General features: G+C 46.2%; 1 protein-coding gene across 1 annotated transcript; it reads left to right on the top strand.

Moving 5' to 3' along the window:
• The first annotated feature begins 313 nt into the window (after positions 1–313).
• Positions 314–26,056, top strand: DGAT2 (diacylglycerol O-acyltransferase 2). Its single transcript, XM_065630271.1, has 8 exons — positions 314–424; positions 8,810–8,929; positions 9,975–10,082; positions 10,565–10,635; positions 18,614–18,818; positions 22,657–22,831; positions 23,416–23,618; positions 24,616–26,056. Exons 1-8 carry the CDS (start codon positions 385–387, stop codon positions 24,768–24,770), a joined length of 1,077 nt encoding a protein of 358 aa, XP_065486343.1. The 5' UTR covers positions 314–384; the 3' UTR covers positions 24,771–26,056.
• The last annotated feature ends 1,708 nt before the right edge of the window (positions 26,057–27,764 follow it).

Here is a 27,764-nt window from a genome sequence, read left to right as displayed (position 1 = left end):
GCTCCGTTCCCTTCTCTCAACTCGCTCCGGCACCTCAAGGCCTTTCTTGGCGTGAGGGGCCCAAAACTGCCCCCAGGATTCACAGTTTGGCCTCCCCAGTGCCCAGTACTCCCCCAAATCCCCACCTCATGCAGCAAGTTGGATCACCTAGACCAAGAGCTTCCCCCCCTCCCCACCCCGGGCTGAGGGACCCAGGCGTCCTGCGGGGCCCCGCCCCGCCCCTCCCCGCCCCTCCCCGCCCTCTTCCTCCTCCTCCTCCCGGGTCTATATAGGGATGCGCGGCCGGTCCCTGCCCCACTCGCTGCACCGGGGCTGCGGAGCTGGGTGCTCTTTTCCATCCCATGGCCCTGGCCGGGACCTGACCCCCCCCCCCCCAACTCCGCAATGAAGACCATCATCGCTGCCTACTCCGGGGTGCTGCGAGGTACCGGAGGGGTTCGGGAGGGGGGGTGAGACGGGTCCCGGTACCGTGAGGATGCTGCGGTGCGGGAGCAGCATCCCGGCGGTTCAAGGCGAAGGCGCAGGGTTGGGTAGAAGCAACACACAAACGCTCAGCTTAATTTCTAATGTTCCCCTTTTTCTTTCTGCCTGTAGGAATGCTTGTTTCAGAGGGGGAAGGATCGGTGGAAAAAAAGCAAAATGCAATGGCGGGGAGGCTGGCTGCGGCTTTTCTTAGTAGTGAGGATTGCAGCTCTCTACGCAGGTTTTGCTTTTTAAGCGAGCTTGGAGGGTCAGGCTGGTTTTCTGAAGCTGTTGCAAACAGCTCAGGTTTATCTAAGCGAGTTTGCACCCTGACAAAATGTGGGCGTGTGGCATTTGCTTAGGAACGGGCTTTTATTATTTTTTTTTCTCTCTCTCCTTGTGATGGTAGGAAGGAAGTGTAGTAGTTTTATCAACACTGTGTGGCTGGTAGAAATTCACTGTTGCAGCCTTATTTTGTAATATGGCGTTGCCCACACCTGCATCAACAGAGGAGAAGATAAAAAGAGCATTGCTATTTTTTGTTGTATTATAATGGGGAGTTGAAGATTCAGTGTCAAAACAAGGTTTTGCATTAGGAAACACATCTGAGTTTGCTTTTGCAATGCTCTGTGCTGGTAAGTCACTTCCTCGGTGAGAGGAACAGGTTGGGTGTCCATGGCTGACACCCATCGTGGGCAGAGCTGCCGCTGCGGATGCCGAACGCTTCCTGCTGCAGGCTGAAACACGTAGGTTATAAACATACCGGAGAGACAGCATGGGAAATCTCAATTTGCAAGCTCCCTCGTGTGCTTGTAAAAGCAGCTCTGGGTATCTCACGGGAATAAATTTAGCAAGTCTAAATATGTTGCGTGGTAGAGCCTCCTAACCCTCCTGCAAGGGTGCTTGTTTAGAGAAGTGTCAGGGCTTGCAAATAGTGGGAGTTTTGCAGGAAAATGCACTTGGACAATGATTTGCCCCGTGCCTTGTAGAAGGTCCTTGAGTGATTGCTCTGTCTTTGTTGCAAAAGGCTTTCTGCCCTGCAAAAGCACACTGTGAATTCCTCTTGGGCTGAAGAGACCTTTGAAATGGCTCCTTGATTAAGCGAATCATTAGCAGAGCTAAAAGGACCTGAACCTGGTGAATTAACCCCTCAGCTCTTGCTTTCCCGTCATGTCCTGCCAGTCCTGCATGTAGAGCTGCTGGTGCTCATCTCTGTCAGAAAGATGTGGCACCTGCCAATATTGGGGATGGATCTGCAAGATCGGTTGTGAATGGATTGGGGAAAAAAAACTGCACGTTTCCCATGCTCAGCTCTGGTCCTTAAAGTATCTTAGCTTGCTTATACAACTAGCATGATGCCAAGTGATGTTTTGAGATGAGAGGTCATTTGAATTAACAGCATGTGAACTGTTAAATTGAGAGTTAACCTCAAGCCAAGTCCAGAGAATAAATCATTCAGGAGACCTATAAAATATGTAGGGCTGACCTGAGACCTCAGTGGCCACCTTGGCAGCATTGACGTGTTAATGATGGATCTAGGACACGTGCATAATTCAGAATGGAGTGTGGTTTAGGGACAGTGATTGGCCTCATCTCTAGATAATCCTGCTTAGCAATGGAAAGCTGTCTTAACACTCCTCAGGTCAGTTTTCCTCTGAGGCACCTCGTGGGGCTCCTGCAGTGATATTTTTTTGCTTCCTTACTCATTTCTTCACGTGCTTCTGCCTGGGGAGATGTGAGATGTTGCCTTGGTGACCGCAGCATCCACCAACGCAACACCTTGCCAGCTCTGTAGCCTGTCATGGGCAGGAAAACGCAGGGCCAACTTCAAAGCCTGCCCGTCCAAATCCAGGAGCTCAGACTCAGGCTGGGCTTTGGGGATGATGACGTGGGACCTTGCAGGTCAAAGATGGGCAGAGGTGACGTGGTGTAGCGGTTCACGCATGGGACCTTACGTGCTGCTTGATCATGTTAGATAACATCCCGCCCGCCCCCCCGCCATGTAGGATATTTAGAACAAATCCACTAGACTTTTTTTTTCTCTACCTCCCTGACCATCTTTTCTGAGTATTTTGCCTGTGTGAAGCGCTGATTTATGTGGGGTGAGAGTCTGAATGGCTTGTACTGTCCTTTAGCCTCCAGCCTTCATGCTTGCCTAACACCTGGCTTTGTTCCAGTGCTTGTGAGTTTGCCTGAATTTGTCTGAAAGTCTGATCCTGTCAAAAACAAGAAAAGAAAAGGTGCAGACATCTGCCTCTCTAACCATCCCTGTGTGTATGCAGGAGAACTTTCTGTTTTGGATGCTAACCCAGTATTGCAAAGATCCTCTGATCTTGGACCAATGTCTAGGATTGGATGATGCTTTGAGATGCTTTGGGTAGAAGGGTTTGTCATCTCCTCATCTTGACCTGACTCACTTTGGCCATGTGCTGGCCAGGTGTTCTCCTTGTGCTTGGCAGAGCAGCTCAGCTCTCCTGAGGAAGTACGCTGGTGTGGTCAGGACATTTAAGGGCTGTCTTTTGAAGTATCTCCTCTTATCTTGTTTCATCTTGCAGAAGCTCTTTCCTTTATTTTGGCTGGACTGTGGCATTGGAACAGGCTGCCCAGGGCAGTGGTGGAGTCACCACCCCTGGAGGGGTTGAACGGATGCGTAGATGAGGTTCTTAGGGACATGATTTAGTGGTGGGCTTGATAGTGTTGGGTTAACTTAAACGGCTCTGGGATGCTATAAAAGCAGTATTAAACTTTAGCAATGTGGAAAAAAAATTGTAGAATAGTTTGGGGTGAGGAAGAGAATTTCTCTCAACTTAACCTTGGAGTCTTATGCTGCATGTGAAGTTTGCCAGACCTCACTTCAGCTTGGGGGTGGACTTCTGGGTCCTGTTTTGGGATTACGGCATCCCTGCTGGCTGTGCTATGGTGCTTCCTCCTGATCAAACTGCCTGGGAGGTGGAGATTTGGATTCATGATTGAGCCCTTCTTTTAGAGCTCCTGCACTCCTGCCCTGCGCACACTGACGAGATGTAGTAGGATGGTTTCCTTTTTCTTGTCTAGAGCTGTTAAGCCTTGCTGACTTAAATCTAAAACTGTTGGCTGGTTTAGGGCAGCTGGGTCTATGCTCATGTTACTTTACTCTAACCCACACACAGCTGCGAGCGTCGAGACCGAAGGTCAAGTTCAGTGTTGCGAGTAAATGCAGATCTACCACGAGATAAATGTCATAACAAATTTGTTTATTTGTTATGCAGAATCCCAGCTCCTTTTTAAAGGGGTTGAAATAAATGTCTCCCCATTAACTATGTCATTGACTTCCAGTCATGGGCATTCTTTACTGCAGATAATATGGGATTATTAAGTATTATTTCTCTCCTGGGGCATGTGCAAACTGCTATACAGCTATGTGCAGGGCAGGATAACTATACTTCATGCTGGTAATTCGTTATTCTCTAACAAATAGTTGACTATCTGGCAACACAAACAGCAAAACCGGAAGCAGAGAGAGCTTGTGCGCTGCAGCTGGGGCATCGGAGTGAACTTAAGATGGAATAACTTGTGTTGCTCAAGGGGTTTTACAGACGTCACATCTGATGTAGCAGCTTGCCATGCAGACTCCTGCTCTTGCATGGAAGGCTGGGTCCTCACAAGTACCCTAGAATTGGTCTGTTTATCTAAGGTGGCTTTTATACGCCTCCAATGTCAGCTTTTCTGCCAAATGCGTAGCTCAAAATGTCCGTTCACACCTTATGCTTTGGAGGGGCCCAGCTACACTACATCTAATTTGGTTTCCCTGTAAATAAGCTGTGTGATGCAGTATAATTCTTGGCCCAGAATTAACATGCTAATTGTCTTGAAAAGGTAGCAGATGAAGCTTGGCTTTAACAAGCTTTCAGTGTATTTTTATCTGCAGCACTTGTACTTCCTCTCAGCTAATTTATTTGACTGCTTCTTAATTAAGTGGTGTGAATGGGGTTTTCTGGTGCCCAAGTGTCAAGTCCTGTTCACTTCTCCTGGGACCTTTGGGTCTAGGCAAGGTAAGTCATGATTTTTTGCGCATTTTATCTGAAATAAACTGTGCTGGAAACGTACCAGATGCTGTCCCTGGCTGAGTCTGTGTTGCCGACATGAGTCTGATGCTTGGTCAAACCCTTCATTCACTCTTGGTAGCATCTCTCGTGCTTGACTCTGATGGCTGCTAGAATTAAATAAGTGTAGTAAGTCCCTCACTAGTTGGGGAACAGACGTCAAATGTCATTGAGCTTCTTTGGAAGGCTGTGGATGGCTCTTATCACTGAGTAGCAGTGAGGTCTCCTGGAGAAGTCACTTCTGGCCATCTTGGCGAGTAGCATCCTTGAACCATGCATGGCTTAGTGCAGGCAGGATCCCACCGGTGCTCCAGGGCATGGGCTGCAGTGAGAGTTTGGAGGGCTCAGGATCTCATCTGAGATCAGGAAAGCTGTTGTTAAATATCTCTGCTGTGTAGACATGTGTTGCGAAGGGTGTGATCCCAAACAGCCGGGCTGTCCAGTCCTGGGACAAGTGCCCTGGAAAACAGAGCAACTGGAAGGTTCAGGTTGGACATTAGGAAAAGGTTCTTCACCCAGAGGGTGCTGGACACTGGAACAGGCTCCCCAGGGAGGTGTCACGGCCCCAGGCCTGGCAGTGTTCAAGAAGAGACTGGACAACGTCCTCAGACACACGGTGTGAACTGTGGGGTTGTCCTGTGCAGGGACAGGAGTTGGACTCGATGGTCCTTGTGGGTCCCTTCCAACTCAGGACATTCTACGATTCTATGAAAATACTCCAAGGGCTGTGTTGGATGGCCAGCAAGCAACTGTCTTCAGCAATAGAAGATGGAGATTTGTGTTTTTCCAACATTAAAAATATTTCCTTAGGAAAAGACTGATAGTATTTGGTACCCATTTGTGAGGTATTTGCCATAAAATTAATCATAGGTATTTCTGATAAGCCTTATTAAACTTAGTTATTAGGCTAATGTGTTCCCTGAAAATTAGAAAAATTGCCTTTCCTGTGCTTAATTCTCCTTTGGGTTTTTAATATGTGAATGATGTTTGGTGTGGGCCCACAGGTGAGCACTTAAAAGGAAGGGTTTTCTTCAAATAACCAAACCCAAGTATCAGTGCTGGGTTATTCTGCTGTGGCCAAGACCTCAAAATAAAACCACATTTCTCTTGGCTTGTCAAAGCTCTTCTGCTCTGTGTCACCAGCGATCAGCCTGGTTCTCCAGAACATGGATGATCTTCTCAAAAATCCCTCCTGGCTACTACAGTTGAAGGAGAAAGGAGGCAACGCTTGTATGGAGAGTTGAGTATACGAGGTGTGAAGTTTGGCACTATGGACAACAAGCTCAAGACTGGCTGGAAAAGGCTGTGTCAGCACTAAAAATCTATAATTACCCCATCTGCAGTTGATGCACTGGGTCCGTCTGGAGTGTGCAGGTTGTTGGTGCAAAGGTGACACCTCTGCTTATGCCCACAATTCTTTCCATTGCCACTGGATTTGTTCTATGTCCTTAACTGTGAGTTAAGTGTTAATACTGTACATCCCATGGTAACTACTGGCTTTTCTGCTGTTGGGAACCTTGACCTCTGTGAAGGATGTTTTTGCTCTCAGCAAATAACTGACCCAGGACATCACTTGTCCAAGGGCAGATGCTCAGCTGCCTGCCAAACCTGTGCCTTCCCTCTGTCTGCAGGAGCTGAATGTTGCCACAAAAAACTTAATGCAGTTTGGGAAACAAGTTGACAGGTTGACTTATGCCACCTAATACTGGTCTATTTACAGGGCTAGTAATCCCTGCAATTTGTTAAAGCATCTAGAAAATGCTGACGTACAAATTCTCATCTGGAGGGATCGACAGTTGTCCTCTTCGGGAGAAGAGGATGGGGATTTATGTGATCCAAGGTGGGAGTGTTGAATTAATCAATCCCAAGATGCTTTTGTAGTGTTACTACAAATGCTGGAAGGATCAATTACATGAGGCTGGGCTTTTATTATGGATCACAAATAATCTCTAAGACTTTTGACTTATTTTGAGGTTATATCGGTGTTACTGGCCATATCTATATTGCTAAAAGCTCCATTTTAAACTAGTATCTAGCAGTCCTCAGGCCACATGAGGTTTGTCCATGTGCAATTTTGTAAAGCAGGTTTTTGGGACAGCAAGTTTCTGGAGCTGGAGCAGCAGCTGCCCCGAGGCTGTGGCCCCTCAGCAGCAATGACAGATTTCTCTTACCCTTGGACAGATGACTCTGACCTGGTAAAAAATGGGGTGTAACTTATCACTTAACCAAATTTGGGTATTTACTGTCAAATGTGAAGAGCTGCTGCACAGCATTCCTGAGTCTTCCTGCAGAGGTATTCTAGCACTGCAAATAAGTGCATGTTGGTGGCTTCACTCATCAGCATGTTGCCCTGTCTCATCTCAGAAACTGGAGTTACGCTTGCAGTATTAAGAGTGAATTTAGCAAATATTATGCTACCCTGCAAAGACTTGCCTTCAACTTGAGCTGCTGCTTCAGACTGGATTAGTACTGTAGGTTCCAGTTTGCTGGCAGTTGCTGTGTCCTGATCCATCCTTGACCAAGACTTGGCCTACTTGGAGAAGTTAATGCCTAACTCCCTGCAAGGATTGTTCATTCGACATGGACTAAGGAAGGCCCAGGATGTGGGCTAGCTATAGATCTAGGCTACAGGGTCTGGTGTGGCTCTTGGCTGATGTCCTTTACTAGCAGAAATGCTCAGGAAGGCATGTAGATGTCAGTCCTGGGTACTGTGCTCAGGCTTAACATCAAATGGTATGTAAGATGAGCAGCAAAGAAGCTGCAAAACTAATACAGCAGCTGTTCATTAATCGTATTGCTTAGACTATGGGGAAAGACTTTTTAGCAGGGCCTGTTGCAATAGGGGTGATGGTTTGAAACTAAAAGAGTGGAGATTTAGGTTAGATATAAGGAAGAAATGTTTTACACTGAGGGTGGTGAGAGCCTGTCCCAGGTTGGCCAGAGAGGTGGTGGATGAACCATCCCTGGAGACATCCCAGGCCAGGCTGGACGGGGCTCCGAGCAACCTGAGCTGGTGCAGATGTCCCTGCTCATGGCAGGGGTCGGACTGGGTGAGCTTGGGAGGTCCCTTCCAACTCAGACTGTTCTATGATTCTATGTTAGGCAACAGCAAAGACTGCAGAGATGCTTCACATATTTAAAGGATGCACTAGTGAAACCCACTTTGTAGAAATTACCAAAACTATGGTACCTCCTCTGTCTCTATAGAAGAGACTCTTCCCCATCAAACTTCACTTTGACTAAGCATGAGGACTTGCCACGGTATCACTATTAGCAGAGTCCTGTCTTGCCAGCGACAGCAAGGACTGAACCTATTCAATATAATAGCTGCTTAGCAGGCATTGCGTCCTTTCTAATAACAGGCTGATCCTTAAACAGAGAAGGAAATATGTAAACGCACCTCCTGGTTTGTTCGTAGGCCAGCAGCTTGATTTGCATTTTAACCAGTTATTAAGGCGCTTGTGAAATACAGTAATGAAGAGAAGGGAAGGAAAATGCATTTAAAAGTGCTTTTTTTCTTGAGGTGGTTGAGTGTTTCAGCAAATGCTGCAGTAGGAGGTTCCTCATGTAAAAATAAAGTCACTTCAGTGTTTTACTTCATCTCTTCCCACTTGAATAGCTTAAGCTTCTAAGAGTGGCTTTCAACTCCTTCCTTCCTCAGTTGCAGTTTTCGTGATCGTTTTCCTTACCTTTGTAGCTATGGATCCCTGGAGTCATGAATTGACGTGTTGCTCAACCAGCCCTTGAGCTGTGCTGTGTAAGGCTGGACCGCAGGGCTTTCCTTGAACACACACGTAGTAGGAGTTGTGCAACAGACCCGGTGAAGGCTGGATGAGCAAGAGTTCAGACCACAGCGCTGTGTGTGCTTTGCCTGTGGTTTGGGACAGCTGATCTTTATCTTCTGGTGAAATAATGGATTTCCCTGTTATCTACCACCACTTCCAGGAACTGGCAGTTTGAAGCAGGTGGTAGGACTGTGTGTTATGGTCAAGTGAATAGGGGCTTGCTCAGGCAGGAGCTGCTATTGCCCATTAATCCCTTCCATCATCCCCAAAACAGCTGGATGTTTGCAGATGACAACCTTTTGCCTTCTGGGGTGCTTAAACTCCATGGGAAATATTAGCCTTTGACAAACCTTGCTCTAAAAGTAAACTGCATGAACTTTTTTTTTTAAACCTTCTATCTCAAAGTGAAATATTGTTCTTTGCTCAGTGTGCAAGTGTAAATTTATTTCTAATTTATTTCTCCCTTTTTTTTTTTCTTAGGCACAGGGTCGAGCATTCTTTCTTCTCTCCAGGATTTGTTCTGGCTATCTAAATCCAAAGTAGAGAAACAACTCCAGATCATCTCTGTGCTGCAATGGGTTCTCACTTTCCTCATCATGGGTGAGTAACACCTTTTGTCCTAAAGCAAGGCTTGTTTGCCCTAATTCTGGAAGAATTTTAATGCAAAAATAACTTTTACATAAGCATTAATTACTGGATGTGTACTGCAGCAGGACAGTCCCTGGGGTGTGTGGATATTGTATGATAGAACACAATTGTGTCATTTTTCTACTTTGATAATAAATGGCTTTACCTGGTTCTAGAAAAAACATAGGAGCTATAGAAAGACCTACTGATTAGCTCATGTCTGTGTGTACCACGCAAATAAGATGGAAGTAACTGGAAATCTCTCACCTGACTCATTCATGGGCATGTCCAGAGAGAATAAATTTTCAAGAAATTTCTTAGAAACAACCGATAGCTGATGCAACTAATTGCAAGCAGGAGTGCCTTGCTTTTGGCTTGCTCATCATCCAAGACATACCAGAGATGGGTGAAAAGTTTGTTTTAGACCAGTAAAATAGCAAAGACTGTTTGTCTCTGGTTACTTCTGTTTTGTGAAGCTTCAGGCTGCTCTGCTTCATAGTGTCATTGATGAATAAACTGGAGAAAGGTGCTGATTGCAGTCAGCCAAGCCTCATTGTTCCTTCCCAATTTAGTTTGTGCTGAAATGGCAATAGCATTTGCGGATGGGATCTCTGGCACCATAGTGAGATGACTGGTGTAAAGCTGGTGTAGTGTGTGGAAGGTTTATGTAGCTGTGGAAGAAACTCCATTGGTGTAGGCCATGAAATGTCGATGCTGGTGGAGTCTTGGTCTTGCTTGGTGAAGCAGATGCCACACCTGGAGATCTTATAGAAGAGATACCTGGAGAAACCATAAAGGAGTGGGTTGAGGTACTTCAAAGCAGATAGCTTTGGAGGAAGCTGCCTCAGTCCTACATAAAACTTTTTTTAGGTAAGTCTGGGTTGAAGATTAATGGCATCAGATTGAGACTAAGACTTCAGTATAGAAGGGTCAAAAGGCAAGGGACTCTTAATGCAAGTGTAAATGTGGGCCAAAATCTGATGCAACCTTGTTTTCTTCTCTTTTTGGACCCATCCAGGTGTTGCTTGCACTTTAATCCTCATGTACATACTGTGCACAGATTGCTGGGCCATTGCTGCTCTATATTTAGCCTGGCTGGTATTTGACTGGAACACACCAAAGAAAGGTAAATATTGCAGCATAGATCTTTGTTTAAGTGTCCCTGTCCTCATGTTTGGACAAAGAAGCACTTTCTTATAATGGGTGGCTTCCCTTCTTAGTGGGACGTGACTGAGTCACTGACCGCTCTCCATTGTTTTAAGACCACTGAAATCATCCAGGATCTTAGGCTTTCTTCCCCAAAAGATGAATCTGAGGTTAACATTGAGCTGTTTCTAACTGGAATTGTTCATTGCCTAAACTATAACAGGTCCTACTCTAAATTTTTTGTTAGGCTTTAATTAGCTTGAAGTATCCTAAATTCCTGAGTATGGATGGTTTCACCTGATCTTAGTGCAAGATGCAGGTGTCTCACTCCCTTAGTGGAATGAAATTGCTAATTTTTCTAGTGAGACAGCAACTTATCTGGAGTCCTCTAGGATTCTTGGTAGGCACCCGTGCGGAAAGAGCTTTAAAAACATGGTGTGTTTTTTTTTTTTGCCTCTTCAGGAGGAAGAAGATCCCAATGGGTGAGAAACTGGGCTATATGGAGGTACTTCAGGGATTATTTTCCAATAAGAGTAAGTAACAGTTTAACTCTATGCATTTGGACTTAACTGTTTCAGACTGGCTTGTAATAACCCTCATGGAGATGACGTTGGACCTACACTAGTCTATCCATGGCATTGAATTGTAAGCAGGACATGGCTTACTTACCATTGCCATACTACTGCTTGGAGCAGCTGTGGCTATAAAATCTAGAATATGTCATCAGTGGTGGTATCACGATTTGTAGAATATGCTGCTTCTGATGGTTTTATCACCAGAATTCTTGAGGCAATCAGCCCTGTAGCAATAAGGTTACATCTCCCCAGTTTCTGTTCTGCAACAATCCTGTCTTGTGGCTAGCCCTGCCCCTGTTCCCCTCTTGTAAATCTAACTGAATTTTGGTCTGTTTTCCAGTTATACCCTAGGGCAGAACTGTAACGTGTAAGAATATCTGGCAACCCTATGCACCAGAAACCCTATCACTTCACAGGGAGCAGGGAAACAAGCTTCCAAGTCCAGCAGCTTTGGGGCAAGGAAGTTTCTAGCAGCAGGAATAACTCCAATTCTCTCTCTTGCAACTTGCTCCCCTTCTGCTTGTGTTTTCCCTGCTAGTTCAGATGTGTTGCAGACTGAGGACAGGGCTGTCAGTTGGCTCTGGGGACTGCAGAATTAGCTGAAGGACTTCAAAGGGAGCAGGGGTCAAATTCAGCTGGGAGGGAACTTGTCCTTCCAAAGAGGATCATACGGCTGAAGGGACTATTATGTAAAGCCGTTGGCAAGCTTTACTCAGCCTGAGCAAAAGAGAGGGACCTTGCAATGGCTTTTGATGAACCACCCTGTCCTAAGGTAGTCCAGCCTCAAAAGGCAGTAGGGAATCCAATGCCAGTAGGAAGCCAAAGAGGTGTAGACTGGATTCCTCCTTTGCAAAGTCACTTAAACTCTGAGTGCCTGAACCAGCTGCTGGTGAACACCCTTGCCATATTCTTGCTGCTGTTAACAGGTAACTCTTGGCAAATGTAGGTGTACATGGGAAAAATACACTGCAACTGCGCAGGCTGCAAGTGGCTGGTCAACTCGGGTCTCCAAAAATGGAGAACAGAGCCTGATTTAGTGGGTTGTCAAATGGGTTGTCCTCTAGTGCCAATCCTCAGTACTGCAACAAACCCTGCCCTCTTGATATTGCGGAAGGCAAAAGTGGGCTAGTTTCTACTGGGGACATAATAACACAAGAGGGTCACCAGTAATGGCCGGTCCCCTCATTTCACCTCTCCTTTGGTGTATTTAGTCCTAATCTTTGTGGGAACATGCTCTGCACCAGCCACGTGGGTCAGATCCACTCTATATATTGTAAGTTAGTCAAACAGCTGGGTTGTTCAAGTAGGTTTAGATACGAGATTGGATCGAGAAACTGAACTTCTGCTGTTTTAGGTAAATAACTTAGTATTTCACATGATCCATTTGTGAGAACCCCTTGTAGCTGTGATTCTGTTGTCATTAAAGCGGTAGAGTTGTGCAAGGTTTACAGAGCCCATCAGTAAATCAGAAAATCGTAGGATAGTTTGGGTTGGAAGGGACCTTCACAGCTCATCCAGTGCCACCCCTGCCATGAGCAGGGACATCTGCACCAGCTCAGGTTGCTCAGAGCCCCGTCCAGCCTGGCCTGGGATGTCTCCAGGGATGGTTCAGCCACCACCTCTCTGGCCAACCTGGGCCAGGCTCTCACCACCCTCAATGGTATGCAATGATATGGTAAATGGTATGCAAAGAACAGAATATGAGGGTTGACAACTGTGGCCTAACTCCTGCACCTGCTATGGGGGAACAGCCAGCTGGCTGCACGCTTCTTAAAAGCTGTTATGGGGATTGTGGGGCTGTGAGGTGCTAGAGGTGATTGTTTGCAATTATGGGACTGATCTTAGAGGATGAACCATTAATGTTGTCTCTTGTAAGGAGTGGTACCAACCACCAGAATGTCTTGGGCTTAAATTTGTGGAAAGCACAGGAACTCCTTTAAGCTATTTACCTGTCTTCAGGCAAGAGGGAGACTGGGCTAGAGGGGAATCACTTGTTTAAAGTTCCTGTCTGCAAAATTCCCCTTGTCTGGGTCCTGAACTGCCTGCGTAATGGCTTAGCAAGGCTTGGTTTGTCTCCCCAGCTTGTGGTTTGTTGCAGCAGTCATTTGCTGCACCTCACCCTGTGCCATGATCACAGCAGTGACAATCTTACTGGGACACTTGTAACGCTAAACTCAGCTTTTGCAAGCTCTGCATGTAGAACTGTTAGCAGCATAGGTAACTCTTGCATTAGGACTATTAGCTCAGATTTTACTCCTATTCTAGGAAACAAATAGGAAGTGGTATAGCAGATTCTGTTTTCCAAAATCCTAAGGCCACCTCCCCAGGAATTAGGGAGCCAGTTCCCAGTGGGTGGCAATTTTAGCACCAAATATTTGGGAAGGGGAGATTTCTCTGCGGTTGCAGATCTCAAAGCCAGGGCTTCCTTGTGCCAAGCTGGTGTGAGCTCGATCTTGTGGATGCAGTCTTGATCTGGTCAGACAGAAATGCCACCGGTATCGACCTCTGACAAATCTGTATGCTAGAACTTTCAGCTGGATCTGCTGCATCTTTCCACAGCTCTTCCTGCTGACATCAGGCTTCTTTTATCAAGAAGCTGCACAAGAAGCTGGCTCTGCACGTATTGATTGTGATTAGGCTTGGTCTCCATCTGAGTTAGCAGTGCCTCCTATCCTGAAACACCAGCAGGACTATTGTACCTGTATCTGGAGATACTGTATCTGGAGACATCCAGGTCATGTTTCGTAATACCAGGTGGATTTGGGAACCAGCCTGAACCCATATCAATTCCCCTGCAAGAGCAGAGCTTGTTCACATTCACCAGGGCTTCATGCAGTTGCTCTGACAGTAACAAGCTATTTTAGGGCACTGGAAGCTTAAGTTTGTCTGCTGCCTAGTGGCTGGCCTTACAAATAGTGCTTTAAGCTAAGCTATGCATGAAGCAGCTGAGGAAGCTTCCAGTGAGCTAAATCCTGCTGCTGAACTGCCAGGTAAAGTCCAAGCTCTTGCAGGTGTGAACGTCCATCAAGCTGGACTCGATCCTTGTGGGTCCCTCCCAACTCGGGACACTCCGTGCTGTGTGCTTGGCTGGACTCAGCCCCACTGCTACATATGAGATGTCATGTGGGGAGTGCCACAACCTAAAGGTCTTTTTTAATTGAAGCCATCACCGGAGCGTGTTAACACAGCTACTGCTTATCTCCATAGGCAATAGCCCTTCAGATAGTGAGGACTGCAGACCTTTGGCTCACCTTTGTCAAGCAGTGAGTGTTTCAGATGTGTGTTATGAGACCTTCTTGGTCTCTTGCCAAGATGGGAGAGTCAGCAGCGTGCCAGAGCATGGTCTGTTGCAAGACAGTGACTCTCTTTGCAGCGCTTGTCTTGCACTCTTGTGGCTTGGCTGGCTTCCTGGTGAAGCTTCTCCTTAGTTTGTTGATGTAGATGACTTACAGAATGGAAACAGAGGCTTTTGTTTCCTATGTGTGTAGTGTGGTGGCAATACTGAGAACCTGGAGGGGTCCTCAGGTCCTGGCATGAATTACTGGGAAGGTGAGAATTTATTCTGTAGCAAGCTGGGTGTAATGCAGCTAATCACAATTGTTCCATTGTTTTGCACGCTTATACTGCTGCTTGGATCCTGCAGGATGAGCTCTAACTTTCTGCTTTCTGCAAACTTCTGTGGTCATGGAGCTGCTCAGCATTGCAAGTAGGCTGAGCACCCACCCAGGCTTGTTTTCATTGTGTTTTTTTGGCTCCTGGTGCTGAGCAGCAGTGTCTCTGCAGTCTCATTTCTCTACACTGGAATGTGCTACTTATTCATCCTGTTCCTACAAATAAAATGGGCAATACTGTTCTTCGGACGTATCTGGCACTCAAATATTAACTATTTTTTAACGTCATCATGCTGCTCTGTTGCTTCTGTAGGCAAGATTAGATCTGTTAAATAAGTCTGTTATTACTAGAGCAGATGGATGGACCTTTGCTCCCCCTGAAACAGCTTTGGTCTCAGACAGCAGCTGGGAACAGGCGTGTTAGTGCAGAGGGGTGAAGGTCCAGCTTTAGTCCCAGCACTGTGATCACCTGGCTGGGATGCAGCAGACTGAGCCTTCGAGGAGCTGAGGGCTATGTGGGACTGGAGAAGGCCTTGAAGGCAAAAGGAAAAACCTGTTGAACTTCCAGAACAGAGTTGCAAAAGTGGTGTTGTCAAATGCAATTTGACAGCAATTCCTTAGGCCAACCTGATAAGGCAGCCCAGGGGTTGCTTGTCAAGGGGAAAGGTACAACAAAACCAGTAGTTAGGGATCAACCTCCTTCAGTCTTGCTTGAGACTAGAAATAAGTGATTACAGCACTTCAGAAATTGCTGCTTCCAGATTAAATTTAGGAAGCTATGAAGGCTCTACCTTTTGGTGCTGGCAGGTCAGACCCTGGGCTGAGTTTATGTATTAGCAGATCTAAAACCTGTACCACTTGCTGATAAGTACACAAACCTGTCTGACGCCTGGCAGTCCTCGCTTGCCCTGGCTTCACTTGAGTAGAGGAAGATGAGTTCACCTTCTGTGAACCTATCTGTTGTGGAACAACCTGCAGAAGGCAGTGGCAGCCGGCATGGGTCAAACTGCTGGGGGGAAAAGCACGAATATGTGAATCCCAGGCTGACTCTCAGACCTGTAAATCACTGTCATGAGCATTTGATTATCGAGTCTCCAGTGTTGCTCAGATATTCCCCTTTTTCCTTATGGATGGGATGTGCAGGTGAGCTGGTTCCCTGCACACCCCTTATCTTGTTCCAAAACTACTTGTGGAAGTGGTGTGAGCGAGCGTGGTGGGTATCACCAACCCTATGTCTCTGTAGGACATAAACTTGTTGGAGAGAGGCCAGAGGAGCCCCAGAAATGATCTGTGGCTGGAACAGCTCTGCTGGGAGGACAGGCTGAGAGAGTTGGAATGTTCACCTGGAGAAGAGAAGCTCCGGGGAGACCTTAGTGTGGCCTTTCTATGCTTAAAAGGGGCCGAGAAGAAAGATGGGGACAGACTTTTGAGCAGGGCCTGTTGCGGTAGGACAAGGTGTGATGGTTTGAAACTAAAGGAGGGAGATTCAGGCCAGACATGAAGGAGAAATTGTTGCCCCTGAGGGTGGTGATACCTTGGCCCAGGTTGTCCAGAGAGGTGGTGGCTGAACCATCCCTGGAGACATCCCAGGCCAGGCTGGACGGGGCTCTGAGCAACCTGAGCTGGTGCAGATGCCCCTGCTCATGGCAGGGGTTGGACTGGATAAGGTTTGAAGGTCCCTTCCAACCCAAACTACTCTATGATTCATAACAAGAGGTCTTGGAAAGCAAACACAGAGTTATAAGGCCACAGCTTGGCTGGGGCTTGTGTGAGGTATGCAAGCTATGGGCTCCACTGGGAACCAGGTGTCCTTGCATGTGGTGGAGGGGCTGGAACAGGGTGCTTGTCATGGCTGGCAAGCAGGAAAACAGCATGTCTTCCATATGAGAGCAGATGAGTGGCTTTGCCAAGCTCAGCTCACAAATGCCTCGTGCTCCAGAGTGACAAGGACAAACCCTCTCTTTCAGCCAGTTTCCATTTAAAGCAGCCATGCTTGGTGCAGATGATGGATGAGGCTTGGAGCCTGCAAACTCCCACTTTGTTCTGACAAGAGCTCTAAGAAGTGTCTGCCACTGCTCCAACTAAACCATGAGTGTCTGTAGTTTCTGGCCTTGAGTTTCTCCTTCTGCCCCTCTGTGCTGGTGAGAACCCCTGCAGGGCTGGTCCAGCTCTGGGTCCTCAGCACAGGACACACATGGAGCTGCTGGAGAGGGGCCAGAGGAGCCCCAGAAATGATGCGAGGCTGGAACAGCTCTGCTGGGAGGACAGGCTGAGAGAGCTGGGGTGCTCAGCTGGAGAAGAGAAGCTCCGGGGAGACCTTAGTGTGGCCTTTCCGGACTTAAAAGGGGCTGAGAAGAAAGATGGGGAGAGACTTTTGAGCAGGGCCTGTTGCGATAGGACAAGGGGTGATGGTTTTAAACTAAAGGAGGGAGATTCAGGCCAGACATGAGGGAGAAATTGTTGGCCCTGAGGGTGGTGAGAGCCTGTCCCAGGTTGGCCGGAGAGGTGGTGGCTGAACCATCCCTGGAGACATCCCAGGCCAGGCTGGACGGGGCTCTGAGCAACCTGAGCTGGTGCAGATGTCCCTGCTCATGGCAGGGGGGGCACGGGATGAGCTTTGAAGGCCCCTTCCACCCAAACAGTTCTATGATTCTATGATACAACTGAGCAAGAACTCACAGATGAAGGAATTTCTTTTCCCTCTAGTAGTCTTTCTTTAAGAGTGGTTTCCAGTTTATAGTCTGGAAGCACTGTTTGCCCTAACTGGTCAAGGGACAGCCCTCCCACCCTGGGCAGTGAAAGCAAAGTCATCTACTAATTGGGCAAGAAGGGAAAGGGGAGAAAGGATGACTTGATGTGACTCAGGCTGTGGGGTTCTACAGAGTTGCTGCAACTACAAGCATCTGCACACGCTTCCTGGAGCCCTACATGACCTCAAAGCTAAAGGAAAAGCGTGGAGTGGGGGCTGTCAATATGTTCAGCCCACTGCAGTGTCTTGTCTGTATTGCAGCTGCTGTCTTAAATAACATGAGTGCTATAGCCTCGTCTGGGGACGGCAATGGGCACATGGGGAGGAGGGCATCAAATTTCTGGGCACGCCGCTTCAGCGTGTCGCAATGGCACTTCAGCTGCCCATAGCATGATTCAACAAAACGGACCTACTTGCTTAGTGCCAAAGCACTTCTTGGCCAAGACGGTGGGGTATGTAATGCTGATGTGACGTCTTGGAAATCTGTTCTTTCCTACAGGAGCTGACACGCAGTGACCTTTGCATGTACAATTTGAGGGATGGGGTGCATGGTCCGCACATGCTGAGGGTGCAGCTGGGGTTGTAGGTCCTGCCCCAGTCTGAGAGCTGCTGGGGTGTTGCAATTGGCAAAACCTGGCACCATTACAGCTTGGAAAAGATTAAATTTGATCCCTGCTTCTGCAGGGTGATGCAGCAGTCCTTTTGTACGCTTACTCAGACTGATTGCATACTGTCAGGGAAAGATGTTCTGATGCATGGGATGCTGTTCCTACTTAAAACATCAGAAGTCCTCTGGCATGAGTGCTACTAGGGCATGGGTTGTGCTTTGGAGTGTCCACGCTGTGCAAACAGATGAGTACATGGCTAGGAATATTGCATAATCCCAGACCAACTTGATTACTGCTCCTGGAGCATGTCCTGCAGAAATCGGGGCATTTTGCTGTGGTTGCCTTGAGGCGTCTTGTTGGCCCTTTGGTGTGTAGGTCAGAGCAAAACCTCCTGAAAGGGACAATTTCCAGTGGTAAGCCACCATTCCACATATTTTCCCTCTTTGGAGGGTGGCCAACTGGCATATTAAGTGGTCGAACCTTTTTTCAGGTATTAAGCAAAAATGCTTCTGTTATGAGATATTGATGTTTTTCTTTTTTCTCCTCTCATATTGGAATGGGAGCCACTAATGTGGTGAGAGAGGGCCTGGAAGGAGGCATAGCTGAAGTAACATGGCCATGAAGAACTTGGTTGTTTTGGGCAAGAAGCTTGCAAGAATACTTTTGGGAGGAGTGGAGAAACGAAGGGCACAGGCTACAGCAACCCAGCCCCTATTCCTGCTTGGCTGGCAGTTGTCTTCTGTCCAAGATCATCCTGTTTATTCTGTTCCCTCTGCTTGGGGAACTGAAGTCTAAGTAGCTGCTCTTACCACAAGCTCTGAAATCCAGGACAGCCCATACCCCAGCACTTATCCTGTTCTTGGTGGGAAGAGAGACAAAGTTTGGGGATTTCTACCTTTTTTTTTTTTTTTTTTACTTATTACCTGAAAATATCTGTTTTCATGTGAGCTCACTCTGTTCTTTCCTAGCTGGTTAAAACTCACAATCTGCTGACCACCAGGAATTACATTTTTGGGTACCATCCACATGGCATCATGGGCTTGGGTGCCTTTTGCAACTTCAGCACAGAGGCCACGGGTGTCAGCCAGAAATTCCCCGGAATCCGACCATACCTTGCTACCCTGGCTGGAAACTTCAGGATGCCCATTTTGAGGGACTACTTAATGTCTGGTGGTAAGTGTAAGAACACTGTGCTCCTCCTACTCATACCCTTGCCTCTGAAGTGTCTTCCCCTCTTTCAAGTGAAAACCTGTGGCAGAAGCTCACATAATCACTCATCTCTGGTAGCATCACAGAAACGTTGCTTTTGTGTAGTTGTCAAGAGGAATATATGAATAAATGTGATTACCATGGACTGTGGGGGTGGTTTGTCTGCATTCATCCCTAACTCAAGGGTGCTCCTGTTCAAAGGCATAGAACTATAGAACAGTTTGGGTTGGAAGGCACCTTCCAAGCTTATCCAGTGCCCCCCCTGCCATAAGCAGGGACATCTGCACCAGCTCAGGTTGCTCAGAGCCCCGTCCAGCCTGGCATGGGATGTCTCCAGGGATGGGGCATCCACCACTTCTCTGGCCAACCTGGGCCAGGGTCTCACCACCCTCAAGGGCAACAATTTCTTCGTGTGTAGATAGTAAAGATATCTGACATCTATAGTTGTTGGTGAGGAAGACAGACACAGGAGCAAGTTGTCCTGGTTATCATTAGGAGGTACTGGTACATGCAAAAGTCACACCAAATGAAAACAAAGTATTCGTTAGTCTTTGAAATGTGAATACCAGGGTTAGCTCTGCTCCTGGGCTCATTAGCACATGAGCTGTCACACATCTAGGTCTTGTGGTGATGACAGATGGCCTCTTCACCCAGCCACATTTTTAGGTACCTGACAGAAGTAAAAAGCCTGGGTTATTCATAGAATAATAGAATCATTTTGGTTGGAAGAGACCCTTAAGATCATAGAGTCCAACCATAACCTAAATCTAGCACTAAACCATGTCCATAAGAACCTCATCTACACCTCCAGGGATGGCGACTCCACCACTTCCCTGGGCAGCCTGTTCCACGGCTTCACAACCCTTTCCGTGAAGAAATTTTTCCTAATATCCTATCTGAACCTCCCCTGGCACAACTTGAGGCCATTTCCTCTTGTCCTATCTCTTGCTACTTGGAAGAAGAGGTTTGCATGGTTTCAGCTGTTCAGAAGAATCCCTTCTCTGAAAAGATGGGTCACAGGGAAAAGGCAGTGATATAAGTTTGCTGAATGACATTAATAGTTTTGTTCTAATGGATTCCAGTATTTTAATGATGGAGGGCTTGTAGATTGTGACTGGGCAGAAGAAGTAGTGTTGAAGACCTCAAGAAACTGTTCTTGGATGGCCCAATCTTCCTTTTCAGAGCAAGGATCCCTGTTGGTCAGGTAGCGATGAGGGGCTAATGTTTGAAGACCATTACTTGAACAATCCAGTGCCCTTTTTGCTTTTCCTGGAGCAGATTCACCAATAAATGACTGTAAAAAAAAAAAAAAAAAAAAGTATGTTAATATAGTATTTTGGCTGAATCTTGACTGGAGAGAGGACGGGGTAGCTGTACTTGGCTTTGGCTTGCTAGGTTTGACTGTTTCCAAGATTACTGCCCGAATCTGGTGAGGGAGAGGAAAACTATCCGGACCTGGTGCAAGAAAAGATGTTTTTCCCTGAAAGCTGGTTTCTGTCATCCTGCATCAGATGGAAAGCTGCTTTGTGAAGTGCATAATTCCCATAATTTGGGAATTCTGCAGGACAGCAGTGCATGAGAAGCTGGGATCTTCTTTCTAGTCTATCATGTCTGTCAACTTATTTCATGGGTCACTTAAGTTTCCACACAGCATTAGCTTTTCTATATTTAAAACCAAAACAAACAAAACCAAAACAAAGAAACAAAAAACCCAAACATGTTAAATCTGCTCAAGATGACTGGTAGAGAAATCTTGTGGCCAGTCAGTGCTTCTTCCCTCTTTTTTTTTGGAAGGAAAGTGGGAGTAGACATGAGCAACGTCACTGCTGATGGGGTGGCCTGCCCATCCCTGAGCTTTGTGGTTAAATCAGGTGGAAATTCTGCTTCCTTTGTACTTAGGACTTAAGCAAGACTATAGGTGTGATCTTGTGGACAAAGTTAACTTCCTGAAAACCACCACTGGTCTTCACTTTTCCTATACTGGAACTTAAGAGTGTCACAACAAAGGCTTTAACTTCACTTGGGAAGTGCTGATGGTCAATCCTTTGTTTTGGGGATGAATCACTTCAAGTGAAATCCTAACAAGTATTACCATACCAATACACACACTTAGTTGGTTTACAACCAACTGTTGTATATTACAATGTTTCATTGCCTACTAGAGATTAGAGCTACAGCGGGAAACCTCTAAGGCATGAGGAGATGGCCAGAAAATACTATATACTGTGTAAATGTATATGTATATGCTGAAGAGCACAATTCAGCTATTGCCACTTGTCTGCATGTCTTGTTGCATTTTCTGGAGGAAGGATTTCAATGATCAGTGCTGTGAGCAGGCATGATCTCCTGCTAACAAGTGTGAAATGGCTGAGAAAGAATCTGTGCTGTCCCATTAGCCAGAGTATGTAGTCAGCTATGTAGTCAGAATGACCCTTGGTGTGGAAAATGGGAGAAGTATGAAGGCTTCTGTATGTCCTATGGAGCAGCAAGCACAGCCTGAGCCTTTCAAAGGAAACATAATCAAGGAGAGTTGTAACTCTGCCAAAAGAAGTGGGGTTTTCGTCTTCAAATCTGGCTGATTTGTCTCAAGTGAGGTCTGCTCCCCTGTTGTCTGGAACTGGGATTGGTTGGTGACCTTGATGCCCAGGGTTTCAGGATGCACACAAAAGCTTGCAGACTCGCTCTATACAATCCCATGGGACTCATTCATCACTTAGTTCTTGGGTCGAGTGATAGCTACCACGAGATGCGCAGAATCAGCTTCTAAAATTAAATTGTGTAATACTGCCCTTCCTAGTGCAATGACCTTAAGTACTCAACACAGCTCAGATATGTGTGGATGGGAATGTAAATGACGGTATCTCGCTTCTCCTTGCCTTATCCCGGCAAAAAATGTGAGGCATGATTAAGCTCCGACAATAACTGCAGGATAAAAGCATGAGTTTCAGGAGCAGAGAATCAAACTTCCTGGCAATTTTTAGAGCAATAGAGTAGAAATTAAAAGACCTCTCTTTCATTGGGCTGAATTATAAGATCCCTGGAGTAAAGACTGATGCTTTAGAGCAGGGAGTGCTTTGTAAAGCTGGAGTACTGTGACTGGTAGTACAGTCCTGTCCTTTCCAGTGTGGGATAGCTGGAAAGGCTTTTCCACACACTTGTCTCAGTATGGACTTACCTGAGCTTCTGTCGCATACATCTCTTCCATCCCAGGAGAGCAGAGGATTGTGTTCTTGCCGTGCAAGAACTTGATGTTATTTCAGAAAAATAAATTGATTCATAATATACCTGCCTCAGGAAGGTTTGCCCATTTATTCTTTTTTTGCACCACAAAAGCATCCTCCCAAAGAAGACTTATTCTACTGCTTGGTTTTGCTGAGGAACTGGTCAAATTCAGTCCCTCATTCACCAAAATAACACAAATGCTTTGCTTCCCCCATAAAGATAAACCGGCTCCTACTGCAAAGCTTACTTGGAAGAAGGATGTCTTAGTGATGCCAAAGGCAATTGTTTAAGCTCAGAAGAAAATCCTTGCTGAAATCTTCTGTGTTAAGGCAACTTTTTGAGAGCTGGTGTTGGTGGAGTTTGTTTATGACCAAGTCTAGTGCTGTCCAGGTCTGTTAACTGCTTGCTTAGTTAAAGAGCAGGTTGCCTGACAATATACCCAACCCTTCATGATAAAAAGGAAGGTGGACAACTCAACTTGCAATCAAGGCACAAATTCCTTCCTACAAATTTGGCTGGTGTCTTCAAGATCCTCTTAATCTTGCAGCTTGACACTTATGTCTGTCTCTTGGATACGCAGGTATATGTCCCGTGAACCGTGACAGCATAGACTACATCTTGTCCAAGAATGGCAGTGGCAATGCCATCATCATTGTGGTCGGAGGGGCAGCGGAGTCCCTGAATTGCACCCCAGGGAAGAACTCTGTGACGCTGAAAAACCGAAAAGGATTCGTGAAATTGGCTCTACGGCACGGGTAAGAGGCAACCTCAATGAGAGTGATACTATTAGCACAGGAAAGTTGCTTTCATCCCCTGAAGAAGCTGATGTCTTGGGTAGATTCTTCTTTCTGCAGTCATACTGCATTGTGTGGGTGTCAACTTAGCATCAGACGTGTGCATGTCCTGTCTTCTGCCTCTGAGCAGAGGACGGGGTAAAAAGAGGTCTAAGAGAGAAGGAGGCTTCCGGGGCTAAGGAGAGGCAGGTGGCAGTAACCTGTGTGGGGCATTGCCTGCACAGCCCTTAAGATCTCCAGGGATCCCATGTCTCTGAAATAGAGTGTGCATCAAAAATCAGAGATGACAATACATGGAAGCATATTCCATGCCTGACTGGGTGATGTTTGACTGGTCCAATGCTAGGACAGTTGTCTTCTTTCATGCCTTAAAAGTATGTCTACTGTTTCGTGTCAAGTCTGGCTGACTTATGTCAGTACCTTCTGCTGCAAACAAAGCTCTGGGCAGTAAAACCTGCAAATGTGCAGCCTGACAGAGTACATGGCAGTGAGGGTGGTGCTGTAGACCAGGGGTGTGGGTTCCTAACATCTTTGCATCTTTCTAGTGCGGACTTGGTTCCTGTCTACTCCTTCGGGGAGAACGAAGTATACAAGCAGGTGATCTTTGAGGAGGGCTCCTGGGGAAGATGGGTTCAGAAGAAGTTTCAGAAGCACATTGGCTTTGCTCCATGCATCTTTCATGGCCGTGGCCTCTTCTCCTCCAACACCTGGGGGTTGTTACCTTACTCCAAGCCCATCACCACTGTTGGTAAGGACTTAGTATAAACACTATGCTTTTCTCTACGTGGTAGCGTATTTGAGTCTATGCCACGCGCCCTACTCTAGTTGCTCTTGCAGTGTTGACTATAAAACTCTGTTTTTCCTTCTATATCAAACATTCCAGCACATCTGAGAATGAGCTAGAAGAGTTTCTAGAGGCTGCACATCTCTCACTGTGCTCTACTGCCAGTCAGTTTTGCAAGAGAGCTCTTTTTGGGGAAAAAAATACCGTGGCTGCTACCTTCTCTTATCTTGGTGGGCTGAAGTCGGAAGCAGTCTTTGAATCTTCCAACTCAAAGCAACGAGGCTTTAAGGGAGAGGAAAAAAGTGAGGTTTTGCTTTCTGCAGTGTGTATAGGGGAATATACAAGAACCGCAGCTTTTATTCTTGGTTCCTGTTGACTGAGGAAGGATTTATCACTTCTGTAAGCAGAAGCAAGTGGGACTTCCCAACAACCTTGTGAAGTAGAGGCTCTGCAGTGCTGGCATTTGTGTAGTGGGAACTGGGGCTGTTTAGCCTGGAGGGGGCTGAGGGGAGACCTTCTCACTGTCCACAACTGCCTGAAAGGAGGTTGTAACATGGAGGGTGTTGGTCTCTTCTCCTAAGTAACAAGAAATAGGACAAGAGGAAATGGCCTCAAGTTGCATCAGGAGAGATTTAGATTAGATATTAGGAAAAATTTCTTCACAGAAAGGGCTGTTGGGCATTGGAACAGGCTGCCCAGAGCAGTGGTGGAGTCACCATCCCCGAAGGGGCTTAAATGGCATTTAGACGAGGTTCTTAAGGACATGGTTTAGTGCTAGAGTTAGGTTAGGTTGTGGTTGGACTCAATCCTGAGGGTCCCTTCCAACTTTAATGATTCTATGGTTTAGTGTTAGTGCTGGTTTAATGGTTGGACTTGATGATCTTGAGGGTCTTTTCCAACTAAAATGGTTCTATGATTCTAAGAGCATTGAACCTAATATGTGGATTTTTTTTTTTATCAGTTGGGGAGCCCATCACCGTCCCCAAAATCGATAATCCATCCCAGAAGGAAGTGGACTTCTACCACAGCATGTATGTGGACTCCCTGGTCAAACTCTTTGACAAGTATAAAAGCAAATTTGGTCTGCCAGAGACTGAGATCTTGGAAGTCAACTGAAGGGAATTGGCGCAGCAGCATCTTCTTCTCTCAGAAGATTTTCTCCAGGAGTCCACACTGTCATCGTGTACTTGAAAACATGTGTGGGTGTATGTGTCTTTCAAAGAAAGTGTTGAAAGTATTGTTAGACCACTTTTTTTTTTTTTTTAAAAAAAAGGCTTTACTTTGGATGAATCCCATTACAAGACTCTTTCTATCCAAAGAAGAGAGCACGACTCCCCATTGCTCTGAGGATTTGGATGGGAGAAATGATTGCCCTTGTAATCTGCTATATAATGCTGTTGGATTGCCAGCAATGGATTAGAAGCATTCCTACAGCTACTGTACCCACCAGCACAAGCTATTCTGGGAGAGTAGGATGCTACTGGTTTTTGATCAAAAACCCAGCAGTTTAGTTTGACCGAGAGAGCAGTATTACAGGCATGTTGCACAAGAGTCATGTTGAGACACGCTTAGATAGCACAAGGGCATTTCTTGCTTTGGAAAAGCCCCTTCTGAAAGCACAAGCAGGCTGCCAAACCCCCTGGTGCAGCATCTACTGTAGGTGGTGCAGGAAACCAAAGGATATTGCGAGTCTGGTGGACCTCAATCCATACAGCATGATGGATAATTTGGTGGCTATAATGTCACCACTTGTATTTCGAATGTCCGTTTAGAAGCGAGTCTGTCCTAGGTGCTGCTTGCACAGAGGCATTTAGCTGGAAATATGGGATGCCTTCATAACCAGGAAACTCCAAGGATGAGTTCCAGGAGCAATGGGATGGTGCAATTGTGTGGCCCTGGTGTTGCAGACCCTTGGGGTAGCCTGTAGGGAGAAATGCGGTTGGGACTATTCAGGGAAGTGTTTTGGATCCCAAAAGCATTTGGGGAAATCTAGGAGTAACTTTTGCCCAAAGAGATGACTTTTAAATATTCCGTCCAGTGAATGTAAAGGAGTAGCCTTTCCATACATAGGATCTAAAGTGAGTGGCTTTTAAAAGTGTTTATAAAATGTTTACAAGGGTGTTAACACTGCTGGTAGTGAGATTCCTTCAGAGTACAACTTGTTTATGTATAAACCTGAAACATTGCACTACTTGCATGTCTGACCTGCCTTTTCAACGGTTCAGTTGAGTGTATTTTGAGCTCCAAAATGTGCCTTTTTTCCACGCAAGAGGATGGTACTTCACATTCCTGGAATCTTGCCTCTAAAAATGAATGTTCATCTGTCATATTTGATAGACTATTGTATTACAGAGTATCGATTTTTTTGTACAAATTTCTAGAAATAAACTCGGGCAAACCCAGTGGTTTTCTGTGGTCTCTTTGGTGTTGCTGTGGTAGGTGGCTGGGTTTGTTACAACAGTTGTTTGTGTGGTTGCAGCTGTACCTTGGCTTTTATGGGGAGAAAACTGGTCTGTCTGTCCAAAAGTGGATTTGAGCTAATCTGTATTGTCCCTGCATGGGACACCTAGGGTTAGCTAAGAAAATCTTCATGGTTTTAGGTTGGGTTTTTGGCTGTCAGTGTAAAAGGAGCTAAGGCAGCCTACATGTGTGGCCCTCCTTTACTGAGCAAATAAAGTAAGTTCATACCCTATTGCTCCTTTCAGCAAATTTCTTTGGGTTTTGGTGCTGCCTATCACACACAGAGCTGGATTGCATCCCTCAGCTGAGGAAATCCTTCCAGCTCCTGTCAGAGCCCCCAGAAATAGCACACAGGGCTGTAAAGTTCATGTGGCCTCTTTTAGTAACAAGTAAAGGGTTTAACCTGTTGTCTGTTGGGCTGGGGCTGGTCTATGAGCTATGGAATTGGTCCATCAATGCTGGCTGTTGCTCTTCAAGATGAAAGATAAACTTAATCTTAGCCCTTCTTAGGCTTGGCCAACGGAGTTTAGAAGCCTCCTCTTCTACACAATAAACCTTGTGTGTTATTAACCTCTTCTCACCCCTAGTAAAATCGATTTGGTCCTTGTGTTTTCTGCTAGCAAACTTGAAGGCTGGGTTTCCAGTGACTTGGCTGGAAACCATAGCAAGGAAAGCCGTGAATGTTCTGCTCTAAGCCCTTGGCACAAACTGGAGGAGCTCAGTTCTTTCAGAGTTCTTTCCAAGCAATGCACTCAATTATGAAGTTTTGTATCAAAGCACAGCTGCTACTTGACAATCCCCCTAAAGCAGAGGAACAAGGAATCTATTCCAAGTAAGGATCCATTCCTGCAAAGGGTCACACTAATAAATGTCCTGTAGTTGTCCATACTGCAAGGTGGGACTAGCTCTGATCAAAACTCTTGGCTGTGCTGGAAGTTCCCTTAATTAAGGCCTAACATGAGATTGTCACTAAATGTTGTTCTTTTCTCCCTGTTTTCCACCCGTCTATAGAAGGGGGATTGTCTTCTGATCTCATCTTGTGCCCAAGGTACCAGCCCAGGACATCTTAGTCTCATACAAGTTTCAACCACCTTTCTAAGCTGAACTCATGGACAAATGACTCCTTCCAAGCTGTTTTTTTCTGCAGTTGGTTTTCCTTTCTTACGCCAATTTTAGGAGCATAGAGGTAAGAGCCTTACCTAAAGTTCATCTCTGGCTTGTGAGGTGTTTAAGGATTTTGACTGATTTTATGAAAAGCTCACTGGGAATGTCCTGGTAATGAAAGTACTGTCCCCTGCACCTACATTTTCCTACTTAGGCCTTTGCCTATGTAACATAGAAGCTTCTTGGAGAGAAGCTGACTTTGATGCATACAGCATTTGGAACAAAAGAGATTGCATTGTAAAATAACCTAGATGTTAATACAAGTTTATTGTCTCTGACTTGGCAGTGACCACCTTACAAGTTGCAGTAACAGCGTCAGGATGTTGTCACTATACTCTTGCCTTCTTGTTGTCCAGGCACCTGCCTTTGGCCAAAAAACAGAGGTAGGCTCCTGCCCATGATAGACCAGCCACGATAAAGCTGGTTTTAGAGTCTTTTTTAAGAAACGGGTATCTTTGCTTTCCTGTGGACCTCTCTTGCCTTTAG

This window comes from Caloenas nicobarica, chromosome 1 (assembly GCF_036013445.1).
Source record: "Caloenas nicobarica isolate bCalNic1 chromosome 1, bCalNic1.hap1, whole genome shotgun sequence".
Taxonomy (NCBI): Eukaryota; Metazoa; Chordata; class Aves; order Columbiformes; family Columbidae; genus Caloenas; species Caloenas nicobarica.
Note: the sequence above shows the minus strand (reverse complement) of the source record. Positions and strands in the feature narration are given on the sequence as shown.

What these genes read in the sequence shown, in the direction of transcription:
- DGAT2 (XM_065630271.1), top strand. Translation starts at nt 385, where the DNA reads ATGAAGACCATCATCGCTGCCTACTCCGGGGTGCTGCGAG. An exon ending in CTACTCCGGGGTGCTGCGAG is followed by an intron (nt 425 to 8,809) that starts GTACCGGAGGGG and finishes TTTTTTTCTTAG; the next exon opens with GCACAGGGTCGAGCATTCTT. An exon ending in CAAGCCCATCACCACTGTTG is followed by an intron (nt 23,619 to 24,615) that starts GTAAGGACTTAG and finishes TTTTTTTATCAG; the next exon opens with TTGGGGAGCCCATCACCGTC.